This window comes from Anolis sagrei, chromosome 12, assembly GCF_037176765.1.
Source record: "Anolis sagrei isolate rAnoSag1 chromosome 12, rAnoSag1.mat, whole genome shotgun sequence".
NCBI lineage: Eukaryota > Metazoa > Chordata > Lepidosauria > Squamata > Dactyloidae > Anolis > Anolis sagrei.
This window is the reverse complement of record NC_090032.1, coordinates 1,355,686-1,381,951: the sequence shown is the minus strand read 5'-3', so window position 1 is coordinate 1,381,951 and position 26,266 is coordinate 1,355,686. Positions and strand designations below refer to the sequence as shown.

The window sequence follows — 26,266 nt, the reverse complement described above, 5'->3', positions numbered from 1 at the left end:
ATGACTTCATCAGGGTCAGGGCCATCTGCCACCTCAATCATCCCTGAGACCACATTGACCACAAGATGGACGTCCACTAAGACTGGGGACACCTCCCTGACCGCCTCTCCATCCGTCCTGGACAGCACCACCATCACGGAGAAGCCCCAAGTGACCACAAGTAACGGGTCCAATGAGGACACGTCGATGACTTCATCAGGGTCAGGGCCATCCGCCACCTCAATCATCCCTGAGACCACAGTGACCACAAGGTGGACGTCCACCAAGACTGGGGACACCTCCCTGACCGCCTCTCCATCCGTCCTGGACAGCACCACCATCACGGAGGAGACCTCTACAAACCCCCCGCTGATTCCCCCAAAAGAACCCCGCATGGGGGTCTCCCTCAGTTTCCACATCACCAACTTGGATTTCACTGAGGAATTGCAGAATTCGTCCAGTGAGGAGTTCAAGAACCTGAGCATGACCATCGGGGAGGTGGTGAGTGTTGGGTTCGGGAAATGGCCAGAGGGATTTGGAGGGCAGGCAAGACCTTTCCTGAGATCCTTCCTGCGTGGCATGCATCGGGCCACACAGGGCCCACTGGAGAATGTTTCCTCTTTCCTCCCCATCTTTACCACCCAAAAGGTCACTTGAGTTGTGGGTCACTCGGAAGTGACCCCCAACTCAACCTGCCCTTGGGTCCTAGGCAGTGCTCAGACGAATACCCTGCACTCAGTCCCACTTCCTTCTCCTCTCCTTCCTTCCACAGTATCAAGCCATCTACAACTGTTCAGATTGCCCTGACCGTGAGGTCTTCCTTGGATACAAGGTGATCTCCTTCAGGTAAGAGGTGGGGGGTGGGAATAGAGCCAAACAACCTGGGAGTGGTTTCAACCACTTGGGGATGCACCTAACTTTCCAAGGAAGGTATAACTAATGATTGATTAGGAGTGTTGTCGTCGTCGTTGTCTTCTTCTGAGGCTGAGAGAGTGGGACTTGCCTAAAGGCACCCAATGAGTTTAGAGCCACAGTCCAAGGTTCAAACCACTCTACCATGCTTTCCGAATTCCTTCCCTCTCTGTTTCCTACTTACCTTTCTTTCCTCCCTTTCTCCCTCCTTCCCCCACTTTTGCCTTCCTTCTTTCCTTCCTTCCTTCCTTCCTTCCTCCCTCCCTCCCTCCCTTCCTTCCTTCCTTCCTTCCTTCCTTCCTTCCTTCCTTCCTTCCTTCCTTCTGTCCTTCCACCCTTCCTGTCCTCCTTCCATCATCTATTTCTTTCTTCCTTTTCTCCCTCATTCCTCCTCTTTTTCCTTCCTTCCTTCCTTCCTTCCTCTCTTTCGCCCACCCTTTCGTTCCTTCCTTCGTCTGTTTCTTTCTTCCTTTTCTCCCTCGTTCCTCCTCTTTTTACTTCCTTCCTTCGTTCCTTTCACCCTTCCTGTCTTCTTTCCTCTTGTTTCTTCCTTCCTTTTCTCCCTTTTTCCTATCTCCAATGTTTGTCTTCCTTTTCTCCCTTTCCTCTTTTTCCTGCCTACCTACCTACCTACCTTTCTTTCTTACTCTTTCTTCTTCTTTTTCTTCCTCCCTCCTTCCCCATATTTTTCCTACCTATCCCTTCCTCTTCCTTTCTAGGTCCCTCCCTCCCTTTATTTCTTTCTTTCTTTCTCCCTTTATTCCCCTCTCCTTCCTTCCTTCCTTCCTTCCTTCCTTCCTTCCTTCCTTCCTGGGGATGGGTGCAAGATGGGCCACACCAACGCCTTGTCCGGGCTGTATCCGGCCCGCGGGCTGCATCTTATGCAAGCTCGACTTGGAGCTTGCCAAAGTGATGAAGTTTTGAGTGTCCCATAATCAGATTCGGTTCTTGTAGAGATAAGGGGCCGGATCCTGAGACCCACAGGAGGCAAAGCTGGGGCACTGGGACCCAGTGGGAGTGGTGCCACGTTCTCCTGCTTCCCGTCTCTCTTTCCATCCCTAGCAATGGCTCCGTGGCGGTGGACTCAGAGCTGCACTTCCGGGCCACCAAGAACACCACCAACCCTGAGTTTGCGACCAAAGTGGGGACCAGCCTGACGAATGCAAGCGATGAGATTCGGAAGAACCTAGAGGTCTCCAACGGTGAGGAGTCTCTCGATGAGCATTAGGTGGATTTGCTTAGGTTGAGGATGGCCATCAGGGGCGGGTAAATATTGGAACCACAGCAGCCTTGGTTGGACCTCAAGACCGTGGTGAAAGGAATCGGAATTCACTGCAAGGAAGGTTTGATGAGGGATGTGGAGCTGAGGTGACATCTGAACTTCCTCCCAACTACAGTGACCAGCACCCCTGTGGTGGTGCCCACAACGGAGTCACCCACCACGACCAAGGACACCTCTCCGACCCACTCACCATCTAGCCTGACCCCCACTCCCACTCCATCCGAGAGGTCGCCGACCACAACTTCCTCACTGCCCACAACGGGGTTGTCCACAACGATTGACACCTCCCTGACCGGCTCTCCGACTGGCCCAGACAACACCAAAACTACGGAGGAGCCCTCCAAAGGCACCCCGCCGACTCCCACAAAGGCCCCAGTGGGGGTCTATCTCAGTTTCCACATCACCAACTGGAATTTCACTGAGGAATTGCGGAACGAGTCCAGTGAGGAGTTCAAAAACCTGAGCACGACCGTCGGGGAGGTGGTGAGTGCTGCGTTCGGGAAAGAGCCAGAGGGATTTGGAGGGCAGGGCAGACCTTCTCTGAGACCCTTCGTGTGTGGCATGCAAGAGTTTGCTCTTTCCTCCCCATCCATGCTCTGCCCCGACACTCTCACTGTTTAGCTTTCTGCTCCATGCAATCTATTTATTTTTAAAATCATTTCATTCTAATTTAATACTCCACCATGATATCATCAGCAAAGAGGTTGACTTTTATCTCCTCTTCACCTATTGTACACCTCTCTACTCTTGCACTATTCCTCATTCTCTCTACTAAAACTTCTATTCCTAACACAATATCGTCTGCAAAGAGGTTTACATTTATTTCCTCTTTTTCTATTGTATATCTCTCTACTCATGTCCTATTTACTCACTATCTACTAAAACTTCTAATCCTAACACAATATCGTCTGCAAAGAGGTTTACATTTATTTCCTCTTTTTCTATTGTATATCTCTCTACTCATGTCCTATTTACTCACTATCTACTAAAACTTCTATTCCTAACACAATATCGTCTGCAAAGAGGTTTACATTTATTTCCTCTTTTCCTATTGTATATCTCTCTACTCTTGCACTATTCCTCATTCTCTCTACTAAAACTTCTATTCCTAACACAATATCATCTGCAAAGAGGTTTACATTTATTTCCTCTTTTCCTATTGTATATCTCTCTACTCTTGCACTATTCCTCATTCTCTCTACTAAAACTTCTATTCCTAACACAATATCGTCTGCAAAGAGGTTTACATTTATTTCCTCTTTTCCTATTGTATATCTCTCTACTCTTGCACTATTCCTCATTCTCTCTACTAAAACTTCTATTCCTAACACAATATCATCTGCAAAGAGGTTTACATTTATTTCCTCTTTTCCTATTGTATATCTCTCTACTCTTGCACTATTCCTCATTCTCTCTACTAAAACTTCTATTCCTAACACAATATCGTCTGCAAAGAGGTTTACATTTATTTCCTCTTTTCCTATTGTATATCTCTCTACTCTTGCACTATTCCTCATTCTCTCTACTAAAACTTCTATTCCTAACACAATATCATCTGCAAAGAGGTTTACATTTATTTCCTCTTTTCCTATTGTATATCCCTCTAGTCATGTCCTATTTACTCACTCTCTCTACTACAACTTCTATTCCTGAGACAAATAGCCCACCATGATATCATCTGCTTTTCCTGCCTGGCAGAAGGGGTTGGACTGGATAGCCCTTTGGGGACCCTTCCAACTCAATAATATTCTTTGGGGACCCCTCCAACTCAACAATATTCAATAATAATAATAATAATAATAATAATAATAATAATACCCACAAACCCAACATGCCTTTCCTTTTTTCCCGCAGTACCAAGCAGTGTATAACTCTTCCTCCTTCGAAGATAACTACCTTGGATACTCTATAAAATCCTTCAGGTATGAAAGAGGGGCAGAATAATTGCAATGGGTCCCATAGTGCGGACCCTAAAGCTTTGTTGCTCACTTCGAGTGGAAGAGCAGTAACCAACATCTATTGCAGATGCACTAGATGCAATGTATTGTGTCTAATGTCGCACTGCAATGCCTCCTAAGATAATCCTTTATTTGGGGAGTTTGGGGCCTGAGCGTGGGACACCCGGAGCCACATGTCTCCCCTTTCTGCCCCATAGTCCTGGCTCTGTGAAGGTGGACTCCGAAGTGCATTTCCGGAGGACCGATAACACCTCCAGCAATGACTTTGCAAGCCAAGTGGAAACAGGTCTGAAGGACGCGCCTAGGGAGAGTCTCCAGGACATGAAATTGGAAAACATCCAAGGTGAAGGGGGCGGAGCAGGACAAGGGGCGGCCAAGGTTGTTTATGGGATTTGAAAAAAGGAAAGGGGGGGGAGCCAAAGTCACATCCGAGCTTATTCCCAACTGCAGCGGTCATCCCTACGGAACTGCCCACAACTACAGTGCCCACAACAGAGCCAACCAGCAGAACTGAGGACACCTCCCCGACCACCTCGCAGTCCAGCTTGACCATGTCTCTCAAGCCAACGGACACAATGACCACAGCGCAGCCGTCCGTCTCACCAGAGGACCACACTCGGACGAAAAGCCCTTCCGGGGACACCTCGCCCACCTCCGGCCCCGAGGAAACCACCAAAGCCCCGGTGACTAATCCGGCAACCGCCGTGCAAGTCTCACTCACTTTCCACATCCGGAACATGAATTTCAGTGAGCAATTGAAAGATCGAAACAGCCAGGAGTTCAAGAACCTATCCTCTAGTATTGGCAAAATGGTAAGTGCCAACCCCGCAGGAAAGAGCCGGCGTTCCTCAAGGGACAAACACACCAATCCATGCTCTGCCTTTTGCTCCATGCAATCTATTTATTTTTTAAATAATTTAATTCTATTTTAGCCATTGTGTATATTTGGGGCTGACATTGGTTTGAAGACGATTAGTGGCTTTGAGTCTCTTTTTCAGAACAGAGAAAGCAGGGTATAAATCATAATAATTGGAGGCCTTTAAACAGTGGCTGGATGGACATCTATTGGGGGTGCTTTGATTGTGCTTTTCCTCCCTGGAAGAAGGGGTTGGACTGGATAGCCTTTTGGGGACCCTTGTACAAGAACAATAATAATTTACCAGCAAACCTCTTGGCTTAGTTTATACCCCTCTATTCATGTACTATTTCTTATTCTATCGGAGGGTTCCTATTCTATCCACTAAGACTTCTATTCCTAACATGATATCGTCTGCAAAGAGGTTTACATTTATCTCCTCTTTGCCTATTGTATATCCCTCTACTCATGTACTATCTACTCACTGTATCTAACAACAACTATAATAATTTACCAGCAAACCTCTTGCCTTATTTTATACTACTCCTTATTCTATCCACTATGACTTCTATTCCTAACATGATATCGTCTGCAAAGAGGTTTACACTTATCTCTTTTTTGCCTATTGTATACCCCACTATTCATGTACTATCGACTCACTTTGTCTACTCAAACTTCTATTCCTAAGACAAATAATCCACCTTGATATCATCTCCTTTCCCTGCCTGGCAGAAGAGGTTGGGATGGATAGTTCTTGGGGGACACTTTCAACTCAATAATATTTTTTGATAATAATAATAATAATAATAATAATAATAATAATCGCAAACCCAACTTGCCTTTCTTTTCTTTCCGCAGTACCAAGCAGTGTATAACTCTTCCTCCTTCGCAGATGACTACCGTGGATTCTCTATAAAGTCCTTCAGGTATGAAAGAGGGGCAGAATAATTGCAAGGGGTCCCATGGTACGGGGGCCCTAAAGCCCTGAGCAAGGCTGGTTGCTCACTTTGAAAGGAAGAGCATGTGCAATAGATGCAATGTATTGTGTCTCATGGAGCCCCCAGTGGTGCAGTGGGTTAAACCGCTGAGCTGCTGAACTTGCTGATAGAAACATTGGCGGTTTGAATCCGTGGAGCGGAGGTGAGCTCCCGCTGTTAGCCCCAGCTTCTCCCAACCTAGCAGTTCGAAAACATGCAAATGTAGGCAGATCAATAGGTACAGCTCCGGCGGGAAGGTAACGGCTCACCGTGTAGTCATGCCAGTGGCCACATGGCCTTGGAGGTGTCTACGAATCTGGGGAGCGGGGTGAGCTCCCGCTGTTAGCACCAGCTTCTGTCAACCTAGTAGTTCAAAAATATGCAAATGTGAGTAGATCAATAGGTACAGCTCCAGCGGGAAGGTAACGGCGCTCCATGCAGTCATGCAAGTGGCCACATGGCCTTGGAGGTGTCTACGAATCCAGGGAATGGGGTGAGCTCCTGCTGTTAGCCCTAGCTTCTCCCAACTTATCAGTTAAAAAACATGCAAATGTGAGTAGATCAATAGGTACAGCTCTGGCGGGAAGGTAATGGTGCACCATGCAGTCATGCTGGGGGCCACATGGCCTTGGAGGTATCTACAAATCCAGGGAGTGGTGTGAGCTCCCGCTGTTAGCCCCAGCTTCTGTCAACCTAGTAGTTCAAAAATATGCAAATGTGAGTAGATCAATAGGTACAGCTCCAGCGGGAAGGTAACGGCGCTCCATGCAGTCATGCAAGTGGCCACATGGCCTTGGAGGTGTCTACGAATCCAGGGAATGGGGTGAGCTCCTGCTGTTAGCCCTAGCTTCTCCCAACTTATCAGTTAAAAAACATGCAAATGTGAGTAGATCAATAGGTACAGCTCTGGCGGGAAGGTAATGGTGCACCATGCAGTCATGCTGGGGGCCACATGGCCTTGGAGGTATCTACAAATCCAGGGAGTGGTGTGAGCTCCCGCTGTTAGCCCCAGCTTCTGTCAACCTAGTAGTTCAAAAATATGCAAATGTGAGTAGATCAATAGGTACAGCTCCAGCGGGAAGGTAACGGTGCTCCATGCAGTCATGCAAGTGGCCACATGGCCTTGGAGGTGTCTACGAATCCGAGGAATGGGGTGAGCTCCTGCTGTTAGCCCCAGCTTCTCCCAACCTATCAGTTCGAAAACATGCAAATGTAGGTAGATCAATAGGTACAGCTCCGGCGGGAAGGTAGCGGCTTACCATGCAGTCATGCCAGTGGCCACATGGCCTTGGAGGTGTCTATGAATCCGGGGAGCAGGGTGAGCTCCCGCTGTTAGCCCCAGCTTCTCCCAACCTATCAGTTCGAAAACATGCCAATGTGAGTAGGTACTGCTCCGGCGGGAAGGTAACGGTGCTCCATGCAGTCCATAGAGACCTTGGAGGTGTCTACGGACAACACCGGCTCTTCGGCTTAGAAATGAGCAACAACCCCCCGAGTCGGACACGACTGGACTTAATGTCAGGGGAAAACCTTCTAATATTGCAAATGCAATGCCTCCTAAGATAATAGTTTATTCGGGGAGTTTGGGGTCCAAACGTGGGATGTCCGGAGCCACATCTCTCCTCTTTCCATCTCATAGTTCTGGCTCCGTGAAGGTGGACTCGGAAGTGCGTTTCCGGAAGACCGATAACACCTCCAGCCCTGAATTTGCAAACCAAGTGGAAACGAGCCTGAAGGATGCGCCTAAGGATAGTCACCAGGGCATGGATTTGGCAGACATCCAAGGTGAAGGGGGATGGTGTCAGAGTTTGGGGGTGCGCAGCAGAAGGTTTGCTAGATCAGCAGGCACTGTGTTGCAAAAAATAAGGACTCTGCAGGATTTGAGTTACAAAAGAAACTAAGTTTGCTCAGCACATTCGAAGCACACGTCTTGCTACAGTGAGCTACAATCAGGAACTAGTCAAAACGAAAGTCTCTTCACATCTGCTTATCTCTCATCTCTCTGGCTGAGACGGACTACTCCCTTCTGTTCCCAGCAAGAGCGTACATGATCTCACTTCTCTCAAGGTTACATAGTCACAGCCTCATGAGCATTTCTAATACACAGTAGAATCCATCTTGGAATTACATAGAAACACATTTGAAAACACTAGGCCTGGGTAACAACGCAAAAATTTGTTTCTAAAATCGATTTGTAATTGGGGTTTTTTTTTTGTTTCGATATTTAAAATAATTACAAAATTTTCCACAAAAAAAAGTTCGGTATTTACGAAATTTCGTAAATATTTACAAAACATTTTGTAAAGATGGCGCCCTTTTTTTTTCAATATTTTAAAATATTTTTTAAATTTAATTATTAATTTAGTAGAATAGGGAGGAGAAATTAAAATTATTATTAAGGAGGGAAGGCAGGCACTCACTCTGGCGGGCCCTCTCGCTCGCCGCTCGCTCGCCGCTCGCTCGCCCCTCTCGCTCGCCCTCTCGCTCGCCCCTCTCGCTCGCCCTCTCGCTCGCCCCTCTCGCTCGCCCTCTCGCTCGCCCCTCTCGCTCGCCCTCTCGCTCGCCCCTCTCGCTCGCCCTCTCGCTCGCCCCTCTCGCTCGCCCTCTCGCTCGCCCCTCTCGCTCGCCCTCTCGCTCGCCCCTCTCGCTCGCCCTCTCGTTCGCCCTCTCGCTCGCCCTCTCGCTCGCCCTCTCGCTCGCCCCTCTCGCTCGCCCTCTCGCTCACCCTCTCGCTCGCCCTCTCGCTCGCCCCTCTCGCTCGCCCTCTCGCTCGCCCCTCTCGCTCGCCCTCTCGCTCGCCCCTCTCGCTCGCCCTCTCGCTCGCCCCTCTCGCTCGCCCTCTCGCTCGCCCCTCTCGCTCGCCCTCTCGCTCGCCCCTCTCGCTCGCCGCTCGCTCGCCCCTCTCGCTCGCCGCTCGCTCGCCCCTCTCGCTCGCCTCTCGCTCGCTTGCTCAGCCAGCGCCGAGAGAGGAGAGCTCCCAGCAAGCATCGGCAGGCGGCCATCTTACGTATTTCCGAAATGGACGGAAATACAAAATTTTTTGGCGCCTGCCGTTTCGATATTTAAAAACACTTCCAGGTTAAAAAAAAGTTTTTGTAATCGTTTCGTAATTCAAAAATTAACGAATTTTTTAACGAATTACGAATTAACGAAACGAATTGCCCAGCCCTAGAAAACACACATATATCTAAATTAATCCTGACAGATGGATCAGATCAAGGGGCAGACAATGTTGTTTATGGGGTTTGGAAAAAGGAAAGAGTGGGAGAAAGCCGAAGTGACATCCAAGCTTTTTCCCAACTACAGCGGTCATCCCAACGGAACTGCCCACAACTACAGTGTCCAAAACGGAGCAGGCCCCCGGCACCAAGGAGACCTCCCCAACCACCCCTCCCAAGCCGTCTGAGGACACGGCGACCCCAGTACAGCCGCCCGTCTCCCCAGAGGACCACACTACAACGGAAAGCCCCGGCCCCTCCGAGGACACCTCGTCAACCGCGCCAACCAAGCCGTCCAGCCCTGAGGAGACCAGCAAACCCTTGACGGCCGCCCCGGCAACAGTGCGGGTCTCTGTAACTTTCCACATCACTAACATGCCGTTCAGTGAGGAATTGTCGAATCCAAACAGCAAGGACTACACGGACCTAAAGGAGAAGATTGACAAAATGGTAAGTGCTAACCCCGCCAGAAAGAGCCGGCGTTTGGTAAGGGACACACACATGAATGCACAGCCTGCTCGCGATCCCACCGGCATCGCAAGCGCGATGCCGTTGGGGGACAGGGCCTTCTCGGTGGTGGCCCCACGACTCTGGAACTCCCTCCCCAAGGACATCAGGCACTCCCCAACACAATGTAACTTTTTGCTTCAGGCAAATCTATTTATTTTTTTAACAATTTAATTCTATTTTCATCATTGGGGACAGGGCCTTCTCGGTGGTGGCCCCACGACTCTGGAACTCCCTCCCCAAGGACATCAGGCACTCCCCAACACAATGTAACTTTTTGCTTCAGGCAAATCTATTTAATTTTTTAACAATTTAATTCTATTTTCATCATTGGGGACAGGGCCTTCTCGGTGGTGGCCCCACGACTCTGGAACTCCCTCCCCAAGGACATCAGGCACTCCCCAACACAATGTAACTTTTTGCTTCAGGCAAATCTATTTAATTTTTTAACAATTTAATTCTATTTTCATCATTGGGGACAGGGCCTTCTCGGTGGTGGCCCCACGACTCTGGAACTCCCTCCCCAAGGACATCAGGCACTCCCCAACACATTGTAACTTTTTGCTTCAGGCAAATCTATTTAATTTTTTAACAATTTAATTCTATTTTCATCATTGTGTATATTTGTATGGGTTTGTATTGCATTGCATTGGTTTTATGGCGATGAGCTTATTCGAGTCTCTTTTTCGGGATACAAATAATAATAATTGGAGGCTTTTAAACAGAGGCTGGGTGGTCATCTGTTGGGGGTGCTTTGAGTGTCTCTCCCCACTCCATGATTCTTCAATAATAATAATAATAATAATAATAATAATTGATAATGATGACGACGATGGCATCTCCTCCCCTGGAGGTTCCTAAGCAGAGGCCGGATGGCCATCTTTTGGGAGGGATTATATGGCGACAAGTCTCTTTTTCAGGATACAAATCATAATTGGAGGCTTTTAAACAGAGGCTGGGTGGTCATCTGTTGGGGGTGCTTTGAGTGTCTCTCCCCACTTCATGATTCTTCAATAATAATAATAATAATAATCATAATCATAATAATAATAATTGATAATGATGACGACGATGGCATCTCCTCCCATGGAGGTTCCTAAGCAGAGGCTGGATGGCCTTCTTTTGAGAGGGATTATATGGTGCTTTCGTGCCTGGCAGAATGAGGGTGGACTGGATGTCCTTTGGGGATCTCTTTCAAGTCTTTGATTCTATAGCCCTATTTGTCCCTAAACCAGTTAATGTCTATGAAGCTAGATGGCCATCTGTCGGGAGGGCTTGGATGGTAATAATTGGAGGCCTTCAAACAGTGGCTGGATGGTCATCTGTTGGTTGTGCTTTTCCTGTATTGTAGAAGTGGGGTTCTTCCAACTCCGTGTTGATAATGATGATGGTGGTGATGACAGCATCTCCTACCCTTGGGGTTCCTAAGCAAAGGCTGGATGGCCATCTGTTGGGAAGGATTATATGGTGCCTTCCTGCCTGGCAGAATGAAGATGGACTGGATGCCCTTTGGGGATCTCATCCAAGTCTAGAAGTCTTTGATTCTATAGCCCTATTTATCCCTGAACCTGTTAATTGAATATTACGAAAGACATAATCAAGAAGAATTCGCTCTACTTAGTTTAGACGCCGAAAAAGCATTTGACAACCTGAACTGGGACTACCTAAAATTGCTAATGAAAGAATTGGACCTCGGATATCAATTCACTAATGCCATAAATGCAATACACGATTTTCAAGAGGTCAAAATGCTAATAAATCTACAAGAATCCAGAAGCATAAAAATAGGCAAGGGTACAAGACAGGGATGTCCATTACCACCCCTCTTATTCATAATGGCAATAGAAACTCTATTAAACAATATAAGAAACGACCCGGAATTAAGAGGCATCAGAATTAATAAGGAAAATTACAAAGTAAGAGCGTACGCAGACGATATAATCTGCATTATCAATAACCCAACAGAAAATATATCAAAGTGGCTGGATAAATTTGAGCAATATGGGAGAGTAGCCGGACTAAAAATTAACAAGAAAAAAACAATGGTATTGACAAAAAACCTGCCAAAAAAGAAAAAAGAAGAACTTGCAAATTTAACGGAATTTCAGGTTGTAGAGAAAATAAAGTATTTAGATTATATAGCCCTAATTATCCCTGAACCTGTTAATATCTATGAGGTTGGATGGCCATCTGTCGGAGGGTTTGGATGGTGCCTTTCTTTATAGCAGAAGGGCGTTGGGCTGGATGTCCTTTGGGGATCTCTTTCAAGTCTACAAGTCTTTGATTCTATAGCCCTATTTGTCCCTGAACCAGTTAATGTCTGTGAGGCTGGATGGCCATCTGTCGGGAGGGCTTGGGTGGTGCCTTTCTTTATAGCAGAAGGGTGTTTGGCTGGATGTCATTTGGGGATCTCTTTCAAGTCTAGAAGTCTTTGATCCTATAAGCCTATTTGTCCCCGAACCTGTTAATGTCTATGAGGCTGGATGGCCATCTGTCGGGAGGGTTTGGATGGTGCCTTTCTTTATAGCAGAAGGGTGTTGGACTGGATATCCTTTGGGGATCTCTTTCAAGTCTAGAAATCTTTGATTCTATAGCCCTATTTGTCCCTGAACCTGTTAATGTCTATGAGGCTGGATGGCCATCTGTCGGGAGGGTTTGGATGGTGCCTTTCTTTATAACAGAAGGGCGTTGGGCTGGATGTCCTTTGGGGATCTCCTTCAAGTCTAGAAGTCTTTGGTTATATAACCCTATTTGTCACTGAACCCGCTAATGTCTATGAGGCTGGATGGCCATCTGTTGGGAGGGCTTGGGTGGTGCCTTTCTTTATAGCAGAAGGGTGTTGAGCTGGATATCCTTTGGGGATCTCTTTCAAGTCTAGAAGTCTTTGATTATATAGCCCTATTTGACCCTGAACCTGTTAATGTCTATGAGGCTGGATGGCCATCTGTTGGGAGGGTTTGGATCCTGCCTGGAAGAAGGGGTTGGACTGGATAGCCTTTTGGGGGCCCTTGTATAATACTAACAGCAATAATAATTTACCAGCAAACCTCTTGCCTTATTCTATACTATTCCTTATTCTATCCACTAAGACTTCTATTCCTAACATGATATCATCTGCAAAGAGGTTTACGTTTATCTCTTTTTTGCCTGTGGTATACCCCACTCTTAATGTACTATCGACTCACTTTGTCTACTCAAACTTCTATTCCTAAGACAAATAATCCACCTTGATATCGTCTCCTTTCCCTGCCTGGCAGAAGAGGTTGGGATGGATAGTTCTTTGGGGACGCTTCCAACTCAATAATATTTTTTGATAATAATAATAATAATAATAATAATAATACTCGCAAACCCAACTTGCCTTTCCTTTCTTTCCGCAGTACAAAGCAGTCTATGTCTCTTCCGCCTTCGCAGATAGCAAAGAATACCTTGGATTCTCTATAATTTCCTTCAGGTATGAAAGTGGGGCAGAATAATTGCAATGGGTCCCATGGTACGGGGGCCCTAAAACCCCGAGTAAGGCTGGTTGCTCACTTCGAAAGGAGGAGCATATGCAATAGATGCAACGTATTGTGCCTAATGGATCCCGCAGTGGGTTAAACCGCTGAGCTGCTGAACTTGCTGATCGAAAGGTTGGCGGTTCGAATTCGAGGAGCAGGGGTGAGCTCCCGCTGTTAGCCCCAGCTTCTCCCAACCTAGTAGTTCGAAAACATGCAAATGTGAGTAGACCAATAGGTACAGCTCCGGCGGGAAGGTAGCGGCACATCATGCAGTCATGCCAGTGGCCACATGGCCTTGGAGGTGTCTACGAATCCGGTGAATGGGGTGAGCTCCTGCTGTTAGCCCCAGATTCTCCCAACCTATCAGTTCGAAAACATGCAAATGTGAGTAGATCAATAGGTACAGCTCCGGCGGGAAGGTAGCGGCACATCATGCAGTCATGCCAGTGGCCACATGGCCTTGGAGGTATCTACAAATCCAGGGAGTGGTGTGAGCTCCCGCTGTTAGCCCCAGCTTCTGTCAACCTAGTAGTTCAAAAATATGCAAATGTGAGTAGATCAATAGGTACAGCTCCAGCGGGAAGGTAACGGTGCTCCATGCAGTCATGCAAGTGGCCACATGGCCTTGGAGGTGTCTACGAATCCAGGGAGCGGGGTGAGCTCCCACTGTTAGCTCCAGCTTCTGTCAACCTAGTAGTTCGAAAACACGCAAATGTGAGTAGATCAATAGGTACAGCTCCGGCGGGAAAGTAGCAGCTCACCATGCAGTCATGCCAGTGGCCACATGGCCTTGGAGGTGTCTATGAATCCGGGGAGCGGGGTGAGCTCCCGCTGTTAGCCCCAGCTTCTCCCAACCTAACAGTTCAAAAACATGCAAATGTGAGTAAATCAATAGGTACCGCTCTGGCGGGAAGGTAACGGCACTCTATGCAGTCCGTAGAGACCTTGGAGGTGTCTACGGACAAGGCTGGCTCTTCGGCTTAGAAATGAGCAACAACCCCCCGAGTCGGACACGACTGGACTTAATGTCAGGGGAAAACCTTCTAATATTGCAAATGCAATGCCTCCTAAGAGTTTATTCGGGGAGTTTGGGGTCCAAATGTGGGATGTCTGGAGCCACATCTCTCCTCTTTCCATCTCGTAGTTCTGGCTCCGTGATGGTAAACTCGGAAGTGCGTTTCCGGAAGACCGACAGCACCTCCAGCCCTGAATTTGCAAATCGAGTGGAAACGAGCCTGAAGAATGCGCCTAAGGATAGTTACCAGGGCATGGAATTGACAGACATCCAAGGTGAAGGGCGATGCAATGTTGTTTACGGGGTTTAAAAAAGGAAAGAGGGGGTGAAGAATTCCAGTAAAACACACCTGGGAAACTATGTTTTTCTTGAATCGGTTCAGATTTGATGAGATATTTGTTGAAAAACTATCACAAAATTCACTCAGCTTTCATATGATATTATTTTTATCACCTGGAATAAGCAGTAAGAGCACCTCAAGCTTCGGAGAGCTTCCGTTCAACCATTTCAAAGCTCTCTGCTTGGGTGGTGATGGCACGGTCATCAGCATAGATGGGACTCTCTCTCCCTTCTGGCAGTGGCTGGTCATTTGTGTAAATGTTAAACATTGATGGATATATATATATATATATATATATATATATAGCCAGTAAGAGCACCTAAAGCTTCAGAGAACTTCAGTTCAACCATTTCAAAGCTCTCTGCTTGGGTGGTGATGGCTCGATCGTCAGCATAGATGGGACTCTCTCCCTTCTGGTAGTGGTTGGTCATTTGTGTAAATGTTAAACATTGATGTGTATATATATAATTATATATATATATGGGCAGTAAGAGCACCTCAAGCTTTAGAGAGCTTCTGTTCAACCCTTCAAAGCTCTCTGCTTGGGTGGTGATGGCACGATCGTCAGTGTAGATGAGACTCTCTGTCCCTTTAGGCAGTGGCCGGACATTTGTGTAAATGTTAAACATTGATGGATATATATATATATATATATATATATATATATATGCAGTAAGAGCACCTAAAGCTTCAGAGAACTTCAGTTCAACCATTTCAAAGCTCTCTGCTTGGGTGATGATGGCACGATCGTCAGCGTAGATTAGACTCTCTCTCCCTTCTGGCAGTGGTTGATCGGTTGTGTAAATGTTAAAAATTAGGAATCAGCTGGTTTTCCCTGTAACAGGCAGTAAGAGCACCTCAAGCTTCAGAGAGCGTCCGTTCAGCCATTTCAAAACTCTCTGCTTGGGTGGTGATCGCACAATCATCAGCGTAGATGAGACTCTCTGTCCCTTCTGGCAGTGGCTGGTCATTTGTGTAAATGTTAAACATTAATGGATATATATATATATAGGCAGTAAGAGCACCTAAAGCTTCGGAGAGCTTCCGTTCAACCCGTTCAAAGCTCCCTGCTTGGGTGGTGATGGCACGATCGTCAGCGTAGATGAAACTCTCTGTCCCTTCTGGCAGAGTTTGGTCATTTGTGTAAATGTTAAACATTGATGGATATATATGCATATAGATAGATAGATAGATAGATAGATAGATAGAGGCAGTAAAAGACCTCAAACTTTGGAGAGCTTCTGTTCAACCATTTCAAAGCTCTCTGCTTGGGTGGTGATGGCACGATCGTCAGCATAGATGAAACTCTCTCTCCCTTCTGGCAGTGGCTGATCAGTTGTGTAAATGTTAAACATTGATGTGTGTGTGTGTATATATATATATATGTAGGCAGTAAGAGCACCTCAAGCTTCTGAGACCTTCCGTTCAACCATTTCAAAGCTCTCTGCTTGGGTGGTGATGGCACGATCATCAGCGTAGATGAGACTCTCTGTCCCTTCTGGCAGGGGCTGGTCATTTGTGTAAATGTTAAACATTGATGGATATATATATAGGCAGTAAGAGCATCTCAAGCTTCGGAGAGCTTCCGTTCAACCATTTCAAAGCTCCCTGCTTGGGTGGTGATGGCATGATCGTCAGCGTAGATGAGACTCTCTGTTCCTTCTGGCAGTGGTTGGTCATTTGTGTAAATGTTAAACATTGATGGATATATATGCATATAGATAGATAGATAGATAGATAGATAGAGGCAGTAAAAGACCTCAAACTTTGGAGAGCTTCTGTTCAACCATTTCAAAGCTCTCTGCTTGGGTGGTGATGGCACGATCGTCAGCATAGATGAAACTCTCTCTCCCTTCTGGCAGTGGCTGGTCATTTGTGTAAATGTTAAACATTGATGGAGCAAAATATGATGCACGATAATGATGAAGATGGCATCCCCTTCCCTGGAGGTTTCTAAACAAAGCCTGTTGGGAAGGATCAGATAGTGCTGGGGCATAAAGAGCTTGGACTGGATATTTTTTGGGGGTCTCATCCAACTCTAGAGGTCTATAGCTGTATTCCTCCACAAACCTGCTCATGATGAGGCTGGATGGCCATCTGTCGGGAGGGTTTTGATTGTGCATTTCCTGGCCGGCTAAATAGGGCTGGGCTGGATGTGTGTCTGTAGATGTGTTTGAATTATGACGAGAGAAAGAACGTCCTCCATTGATGCAAATGCTCTGTTTCTCCTTCAGCCAAAGCCATTACTCCAACAAGTGCCCCGGATACCACCAAAACAGACGGCTCAGGCTCAGGATCGGACTCAGGCGGCGTCCCTGGCTGGGGCATCGCCCTCCTGGTCCTGGTCTCCATCATCCTCTTCCTGCTCTTGCTGTACTGCTTGTACCTGGTGAGTAGCAGCCTTCAACCCCTAACAGCTCTTCCCACGTGTCCCTTCTGGGTCGCCGATTGTTGTGAGGCCCCAGACTCCACACACCGCGGCTCCCTTTGCTGGGGATGTAGCAAAGCAGTGCCAAAGAGCTCAATGAAGCCATAAGGAAATTCCACCTGAACACTAGGAAGAACTTCCTGACTATAAGAAGAGCTGTTCAACAGTGGAACTCGCTGCCTTGGAGTTCGATGGAAGCTCCATCTTTGGTGGACTCCATTATGATTTTTAATAATAATAATAATAATAATAATAATAATAATAATAATACAGGGTGTGGATGGCCATCTGTTGGTGGTGCTTTGATTGTGCTTTTCCTGGATGGCTAGATTCCTTTATTATCATCTTTCAGCTGGGATCCTGTCGTCTCCTGCTGCCTTGTTGTTAGCAATGCTTCTTAAGGGCAAATTAAACCTCACTCCTCAGGATGTCTGGTTCTAATTCACTCACCACACCGTCACAACCATCCTCGATATTATTATCCTTCCTATACAGATATTATTATTATTATTATTATTATTATTAATAATAATAATACAGGGGCTGGATGGCCATCTGTTGGTAGTGCTTTAATTGTGCTTTTCCTGCATGGCTAGATTCATTTATTATCATCTTTCAGCTGGGATCCCGTCGTCTCCTGCTGCCTTGTTGTTAGCAATGCTTCTTAAGGGCAAATTAAACCTCACTCCTCAGGATGTCTGGTTCTAATTCACTCACCACACCGTCACAACTATCCTCGATATTATTATCCTTCCTATACAGATCTTATTAAATAATAATAATAATAATAATAATAATAATAATATAATATAATAATAATAATAATAATAATAATAATAATACAGGGGCTGGATGGCCATCTGTTGGTGGTGCTTTGATTGTGCTTTTCCTGGATGGCTAGATTCATTTATTATCATCTTTCAGCTGGGATCCCGTCGTCTCCTGCTGCCTTGTTGTTAGCAATGCTTCTTAAGGGCAAATTAAACCTCACTCCTCAGGATGTCTGGTTCTAATTCACTCACCACACCGTCACAACTATCCTCGATATTATTATCCTTCCTATACAGATATTATTATTATTATTATTAATAATAATAATAATAATAATAATAATACAGGGGGTGGATGGCCATCTGTTGGTAGTGCTTTGATTGTGCTTTTCCTGGATGGCTAGATTCATTTATTATCATCTTTCAGCTGGGATCCTGTCGTCTCCTGCTGCCTTGTTGTTAGCAATGCTTCTTAAGGGCAAATTAAACCTCACTCCTCAGGATGTCTGGTTCTAATTCACTCACCACACCGTCACAACTATCCTCGATATTATTATCCTTCCTATACAGATCTTATTAATAATAATAATAATAATAATAATAATAATAATAATACAGGGGCTGGATGGCCATCTGTTGGTGGTGCTTTGATTGTGCATTTCCTGGATGGCTAGATTCATTTATTTGTGTATGTATTTTTTATTTTTATTTATTTATTTATTTATTTATTGTTTTTATTATTTATTTTTTATGCTTGTATACCACTTTTTTCGCCCCTGGGGGGACTCAAAGCGGTTCCCAACATCATCAATGGCAAAATTCAATGCCTTACGTGTATCAAAACAATGAGAGTGGATGATCTTTGAGAGTCTCTTCCACCTACGCTTCTATGTGTGGATGTGTTACTCAGTCACCTCACCACCTTTGAAGCCTAGATAGGCATCTCCACTGATCCTCTCTCTGCCCTTGACCCCAGATCGTCCGCTGGTGCCGACGACAACACCGGGGCAGCATGGACCTCATCAGCACCCGGGACTCTTACCACCCCATGAATGAGTACCCCACGTATGAGACCCACGGGAGGTACGCGGCGCCCGGAAGCAAGGAGAACCCGTACAATGCGGTGAGCGGGAACCTGTCCTCTTTGGGACACAGGTCAAGCCATCTTAAATGGCACAAGGAATTGCACCACTGTCATTCCTCTGACCACGGGGTCCGGTCCCACACCTGCCCGTCTTTTGCCCCCAGGTTAATACGGTGAGGAAGGACAGCTGTTGTGGCAGGGGCACCTTGGGCAGACGTACCCTCACATGGGAAGGGAGCAGTGGATACGAGATGGAGTGGGTAGAAAAATGGATGGATAGAAAGATAGAAGGGCAGCCACCCTTCTATAGAAGGATAGAAGGATGGATGGATAGAAGAATGGATAGAAGGATGGATGGATAGATAAATAGAAGGATGGATGGGTAGAAAGGTGACTAGATAGAAGGATGAATGAACGGAATGAAAGAAGGGTGGCTGGATGGATGGCTGAATAGAAAGATGGATGAATGCAGGGATGGATGGATGGATGGATGGGTGGGTGGATGGGTGGGTGGATGGATGGATAGAATTAAGGACAGAAGCATGGCTGGATAGATGGATAGATGGCTGAATTGACAGATGGCTGGATTGCAAGATGGCTGGATGGATAGAAGGATGGATGGAAAGGATGGATGGATGGAAGGATGGATAGAAGGACGGATAGAAGGATTAATAGAAGGATGGATAGAAGGATGGATAGAAGGAAGGAAGGATAGAAGGATGGATGGATGGATGGATACAAGGATGGATAGAAGGATGGATAGAAGGATGGATAGGATGGATAGAAGGATGGATAGGATGGATAGAAGGATGGATGTATAGATGGATGGATAGAAGGACAGATAGGACGGACAGACGGATGGAAGGATAGATGGATGGATGGATGAATTGATAGAAGGATGGTTGGATAGAAGGGTGACAGGATAGAAGGATGGATAGAACAACGGATAGAAGGAAGGAAGGAAGGATAGAAGGTTGGATGGATGGATGAATAGAAGGATGGATGGATGGATGGATGGATAGAAGTATGGATGGATTGATGAATAGAAGGATGGATGGGTGGATGGATCAATGGATGGATAGAAGTATGGATGGATTGATGAATAGAAGGATGGATAGATGGATGGATGGATAGATGTATGTATGTATGTATGGATGGATGGATGGATGGATGGAAAGAAGGATGGATGGATAGAAGGATTGATGGATGGATGGATGGATGGATGGATGGATCAATGGATGGATAGAAGTATGGATGGATTGATGAATAGAAGGATGGATAGATGGATGGATGGATAGATGTATGTATGTATGGATGGATGGATGGAAAGAAGGATGGATGGATAGAAGGATTGATGGATGGATGGATGGATGGATGGATGGATGGATGGATCAATGGATGGATAGAAGGATGGATGGATTGATGAATAGAAGGATGGATGGATGGATGGATGGATGGATGGATGGATGGATGGATAGAAGGTTGGATGGATGGATGGATGGATGGATGAATGGATGGATAGAAGGATGGATGGATTGATGAATAGAAGGATGGATGGATGGATGGATGGATGGATGGATGGATGGATGGATAGAAGGATGGATGGATTGATGAATAGAAGGATGGATGGATGGATGGATGGATGGATGGATGACTAGAAGGATGGATGGATGGATAGAAGGAAGGAAGCATGGAAGGATGGATGGATAGAAGGATGGATGGATAGATGGATGGATTACTAGAAGGATGGATGGATGAATAGAAGGATCGACGGATGGATGGATAGAAGAGTGGCTGGATAGAAGTATGGATAGATAGAAGGGTGACTGGATAGATGGCTAGAAGGACGGATGGATAGATGGAGAGCAGGGTGTCTGGCTGACTCTGCCACTCTACGCTATCCCTCCAGCTCTGCTCTGCCTTGCACCGCTGCCTGGCTCTCGACTGAACAAACACCAGATGATTGAGCAAATATTTGGCTTTGGGTCCGTTGGGTTGGGAAGCTGGCGAGAGGACGGAGGGAGGAGGGAGCCAGGCTTGGCCCCATTGGGTGCCTTCTTGTCCTTGAGAGAGAGAGAGACCAGCAACCCTACTCTCCCTTTTACCCAACTTACTATTTGATCAAGTCTTATTGTGTTTTCATTGATTTTAGGATAGGGTTGAGTGTCTATTTGTGTATTTTTTGATCTTCTATTGTGGGTATAGTCATTCACTGGACTAATCAATAAACAGGTCTCTATCTAGTCGCCGGCATTTGCATGGCTTCCCACGTCCAACCTTTGCAGCATGTAAACGGGGATATCGGTGTTGGTGGCGGTTGGCTTTTTTTGCATTTCTTTTCTTCGACACCTGACCAAAGTCGCTCCCGATAGCGTGCCGAAAGTCACTTTTTGCGGAACGGCACGCCCCGCGGAGGAATCGCTCTGTACACTTTCCCACTGCCCTTTCCCCCACATCTCGAAACCATCCTGTGACTTATATTGCGCTGTATTACACCATCATCGAGTCACAAGGAAACAATAGTTGAAAAACTGTCACAAAATGTGCTCAGCTTTTGTATGATATTGTTTCTATCACCTGGAATAGGCAATAAGAGCACCTCAAGCTTCAGAGATCTTCTGTTCAACCCTTTCAAAGCTCCCTGCTTGGGTGGTGATGGCATGATCGTCAGTGTAGATGAAACTCTCTGTCCCTTCTGGCAATTTGTGTAAATGTTAAGCACTGATGGATATATATATATATATATATATATATATATATATATATGAGAGAGAGAGAGGCAGTAAGAGCACCATTTTAAAGCTCCTTGCTTGGGTGGTGATGGCCCAATCATCAGCATAGTTGAGACTCTTTGTCCCTTCTGGCAGTGGTTGGTTATTTGTATAAATATTATGAGAGAGCAAGAGGGAGAGGCAGTAAGAGCACCATTTCAAAGCTCCCTGCTTGGGTGGTGATGGCACAATCGTCAGTGTAGATGAAACTCTCTGTCCCTTCTGGCAATGGCTGGTCATTTGTGTAAATGTTAAGCATTGATGGATATATATATATATATATATATATATGAATGAGAGGGGGGCAGTAAGAGCACCATTTCAAAGCTCCCTGCTTGGGTGGCAATGGCATGATCGTCAGCATAGATGAAACTTTCTATCCCTTCTGGCAATGGCTGGTCATTTGTGTAAATGTTAAACATTGATGTATATATATATATATATATATAGTCGGTAAGACTACCTCAAGCTTCAGAGCGCTTCTGTTCAACCATTTCAAAGCTCCCTGCTTGGGTGGTGATGGCACGATCGTCAGCGTAGATAAAACTTTCTATCCCTTCTGGCAGTGGTTGGTCATTTGTATAAATGTTAAGCTTTGATGTGTATATGAGGGGCGGGGCAGTAAGAGCACCATTTCAAAGCTTCCTGCTTGGGTGGTGATGGCACGATCGTCAGCGTGGATGAAACTTTCTATCCCTTCTGGCAATGGCTGGTCATTTGTGTAAATGTTAAGCTTTGATGTGTGTGTGTGTGTGTGTGTATATATGAGAGAGAGAGAGAGAGAGGCAGTAAGAGCACCATTTCGAAGCTTCCTGCTTGGGTGGTGATAGCACGATCGTCAGCGTGGATGAAACTTTCTATCCCTTCTGGCAATGGCTGGTCATTTGTGTAAATGTTAAGCTTTGATGTGTGTGTGTGTGTGTGTGTGTATATGAGAGAGAGAGAGAGAGAGGCAGTAAGAGCACCATTTCGAAGCTTCCTGCTTGGGTGGTGATGGCACAATCGTCAGCGTAGATGAAACTTTCTATCCCTTCTGGCAGTGGTTGGTCATTTGTATAAATGTTAAGCTTTGATGTGTGTGTGTGTGTATGTGTGTGTGTGTATGAGAGAGAGAGGCAGTAAGAGCACCATTTCAAAGCTCCCTGCTTGGGTGGTGATAGCACGATCGTCAGCGTAGATGAAAGTTTCTATCCCTTCTGGCAATGGCTGGTCATTTGTGTAAATGTTAAACATTGATGTGTGTGTGTGTGTGTGTGTGTGTGTATGAGAGACAGAGAGAGAGAGGCAGTAAGAGCACCATTTCAAAGCTTCATGCTTGGGTAGTGATGGCACGATCGTCAGTGTAGATGAAACTTTCTATCCCTTTTGGCAGTGGCTGATCCATTGTGTAAATGATAAACATTGATGGCACAAAGTGCGCTGAACGATATCTTTCCCATAAAAACAAAGTTTGGGCAATTTAATCAATTTTTCCCAAGATTTGTATGATAGCAGCCAATAGGAAATGCCTTTAGAACCCAGGAACACACACAAAAACAATCCTGTTCCGTGGTGTTATTAAGCGGGTTGCTCGAAGTTAGTAGCAGTTACTTAAAGTCAATAATTGTTGTTGATATACTCATTTCTGTATCTCACCTTTCTCCTGATAATGGGCTATTAATGTATTTGAGTTACGGGCGGGCACAACACTCCGACCGTTACAACACTCACAGCCTTCGCTCGAGTCCCGGGGTTCTCGAATTGTGTTCCCTGGGATTTCCACTACTACTACTACTACTACTACTACTATTGCCAAGGCTGGGTGGCTATCTGTTGGAGATGCTTTGATTGTGTTTTCCCTGCATGGCAGAAGGGGGTTGGACTGGATGGCCTCTGGGGTCTTTTCTTTCTTTCTTTCTTTCTTTCTTTCTTTCTTTCTTTCTTTCTTCTTTTCCTTTCTCCCTCCCTCCTTTTCTTTTCTTCCTTCCTCCCTCTTTTCTTACCTTCTTTCTATCTTCCAGCTTCCCCTTTCTTCCTTCTCAACCTCTTTTTCCTTTTCCTCTCTCATCCCTTCCTTCCCTCTTTCCCTCTTCCTTCTTTTTTCCAATCTTTTCCTCCGTCCCTCCTTTACTTTTCTTCTTTTCTCTTTTCTCACCTTCTTTCACTCTTCCATCTTCTCTTTTTTACCTTCTCATGCTTTTTTCCTTTTCCTCCCTCCCTTTTCTTCCTTCCTTCCTCTTTTCTTACCTTCTTCCAGCTTCCTCTTTCTTTCTTTCTTTCTTTCTTTCTTTCTTTCTTTCTTTTTCTTTCTTTCCTCTCATCCTCTTTTTCCTTTTCCTCTCTCATCCTTTCCTTCCTTTCTTTTCCTTCCTTCCGACTTTCTAATTTTTCTTTTTCCCAATCTTTTCCTCCCTCCCTCCTTTACTTTTCTTCTTTCCTCTTTTCTCACCTTCCATCTTCTCTTTTTTACCCTCTCATGCTTTTTTCCCCTTTTCCTCCCTCCCTCCCTTCTTTCTTTTCTTACCTTCTTTGTATCCCTCATTTCTTTTCTTCCTTCTCATCTTCTTTTTCCTTTTCCTCTCTCATCCTTTCCTTCCTTTCTTTTCCTTACTTCCCTTTTCCCCTCTTCCTTCTTTTTCTTTTTTCCAATCTTTTCCTCCCCCCTTTACTTTTTTCTTTCCTCTTTTCTCACCTTCTTTCACTCTTCCATCTTCTCTTTTTTACCTTCTCATGCTTTTTTTCCTTTTCCTCCCTCCCTCCTTTCCTTCCTTCTTTTCTTACCTTCTTTGTATCCCTCATTTCCTTTCTTCCTTCTCATCCTCTTTTTCCTTTTCCTCTCTCAACTCTTCCTCTTTACCTTCCTTCCCTCTTTCCCTCTTCTTTCTTTTTCTTTTTTCCGATCTTTTCCTCCCTCCCTCCTTTACTTTTATTTCCTCTTTTCTTACCTTCTTTCGATCTTCCATCTTCTCTTTTTTACCTCCTCATGCTTTTTTCCTTTTCCTCCCTCCCTCCTTTCCTTCCTTCTTTTCTTACCTTCTTTGTATCCTCCATGTCCTTTCTTCTTTTCTTACCTTCATTTTGTCTTCCATCTTCTCCTTTTTCATCCTTTTTTTCTTTTACCTCTTTTACCTTCTTTCTTTTTTTCCTTTCTTCTTTTCCTTCCTTCCCTCTTCCTTTTCTTTCTTCCCATCTCTTCCTCTCTCCCACACTCTTTTCTTTCCATTTCACCTCTTTCATTTTCTTCCTTCCTCTTTTCTTACCTTCTTTGTATCCTCCACCCATCTATTTTCCTTCTTGTCCTTTTTTTCTTTTCCTCTTTCATCCCTTTCTTCTTTTCATTCATTCTCTCTTCCTTCATTTTCTTTCTTCCCGTCTTTTCTTTCCTCCCTCCCACCCTCCTTTCCTTTTCTTCCTCTTTTCTTACCTTCTTTTAATCTTCCATCTTCTTTCTCATCCCTTTTTTCTTTTCCTCTTATCTCTTTCTTTCCTTCCCTTTCTTCATTTTCTTTATTCACATCTTTTCCTTCCTTCCTTCCTCTTTTCTTCTTCTTTTCTAACCTTCTTTTTGTCTTCCTTCTCCTTTTTCATCCTTTTTTCTTTTACCTCTCTCTTCTTTTCCTTCCTTCCCTCTTCCTTCCCTTTCCTTCTTCCCATCTCTTCCTCTCTCCCACCCTCTTTTCTTTCTATTCCATCCCTTTCCTTTCATTTTCTTCCTTCCTCTTTCCTTACCTTCTTTGTATCCTCCACCCATCTATTTTCCTTCTCATCCCTTCCTTCCTTTTCTTCCTTCCTCTTTTCTTACCTTCTACTTCCATCTTTTCCTTTCTTCTTTCTCATCCTTTTTTCTTTTCCTCTCCCATTTCTTCTTTCCTCTTTCCTTTCTTTCTTCTTTTCCTTTCTTCCCTTTCTTTCTTCCTATCCTTTCCTTCCTCCCATCCTCCTTCCTTTCCTTCCGTCTTTTCACCCTTTCTTTGTATCCTCCATCTATCTCCTTTCTTCCTTCTCATACTCTTCTTTTTTTCTTTTCCTTCCTTCCAATTTACCCCTGTCTTCCTTTCGTTACCTTCTTTGTATCCTCCATCCATCTCTTTCTCTTTCTTCCTTCTCATCTTCCTTTTTTCCCTTTCCTTCCATCTTCATTCCAATTTACTCCTGTCTTCCTTTCTTTCCCATCTTGGGTTACCTGATTCTCTGATACTGACTGCCTTCTTTTCGTTCCCTCCGCAGACGCTCCCCAGAAACGGCACCAGCGGCTTTTCCTACACCAATCCTGTGATGGCCAACAACAACCTGTAGGGGGCGGCCCTTGGGGGCGGCTGGTCAAGGGGTCATCCCAAGGGTCAGTGGGGTCAAAACAGCCGGGACTTGACCAGTGACCCTTGCGTCAACCCTCTTGTCCCAGTGGGTCAAAATGGGGTTCTCACGGCAAGGAAGACGTGATAGACTTCTTTGCAAAGCCGGCCACATCCTCGAAGGCGACACGATGAACTGGTGGAACTCCCTGCCACTGGAATCTCACCTAGACCCCAACAGACCCAGACAGCAATAGGTGCAAAGAGCCCGAGACTTTCCAGTTCCCACAACGCACCCTAGCCATTAGATTTCTCCAATAGTGATATTACCTCGTTGCTACTATACGTAGACGATCTCATGATACACGCCTTTCACTGGCTTCTGCATGGAAATAATA

The 26,266-nt window shown here is 45.5% G+C and overlaps 1 protein-coding gene across 1 annotated transcript; it reads left to right on the top strand.

Annotated features, from left to right (window-relative positions):
• MUC1 (mucin 1, cell surface associated) lies at positions 1 to 26,266 on the top strand. Its single transcript, XM_067472655.1, has 15 exons — positions 1 to 480; positions 752 to 825; positions 1,954 to 2,093; positions 2,289 to 2,656; positions 4,028 to 4,095; positions 4,329 to 4,474; positions 4,582 to 4,943; positions 5,846 to 5,913; positions 7,604 to 7,749; positions 9,271 to 9,632; positions 13,070 to 13,143; positions 14,334 to 14,479; positions 16,779 to 16,933; positions 18,719 to 18,865; positions 25,804 to 26,266. Exons 1-15 carry the CDS (start codon positions 1 to 3, stop codon positions 25,870 to 25,872), a joined length of 2,805 nt encoding a protein of 934 aa, XP_067328756.1. The 3' UTR covers positions 25,873 to 26,266.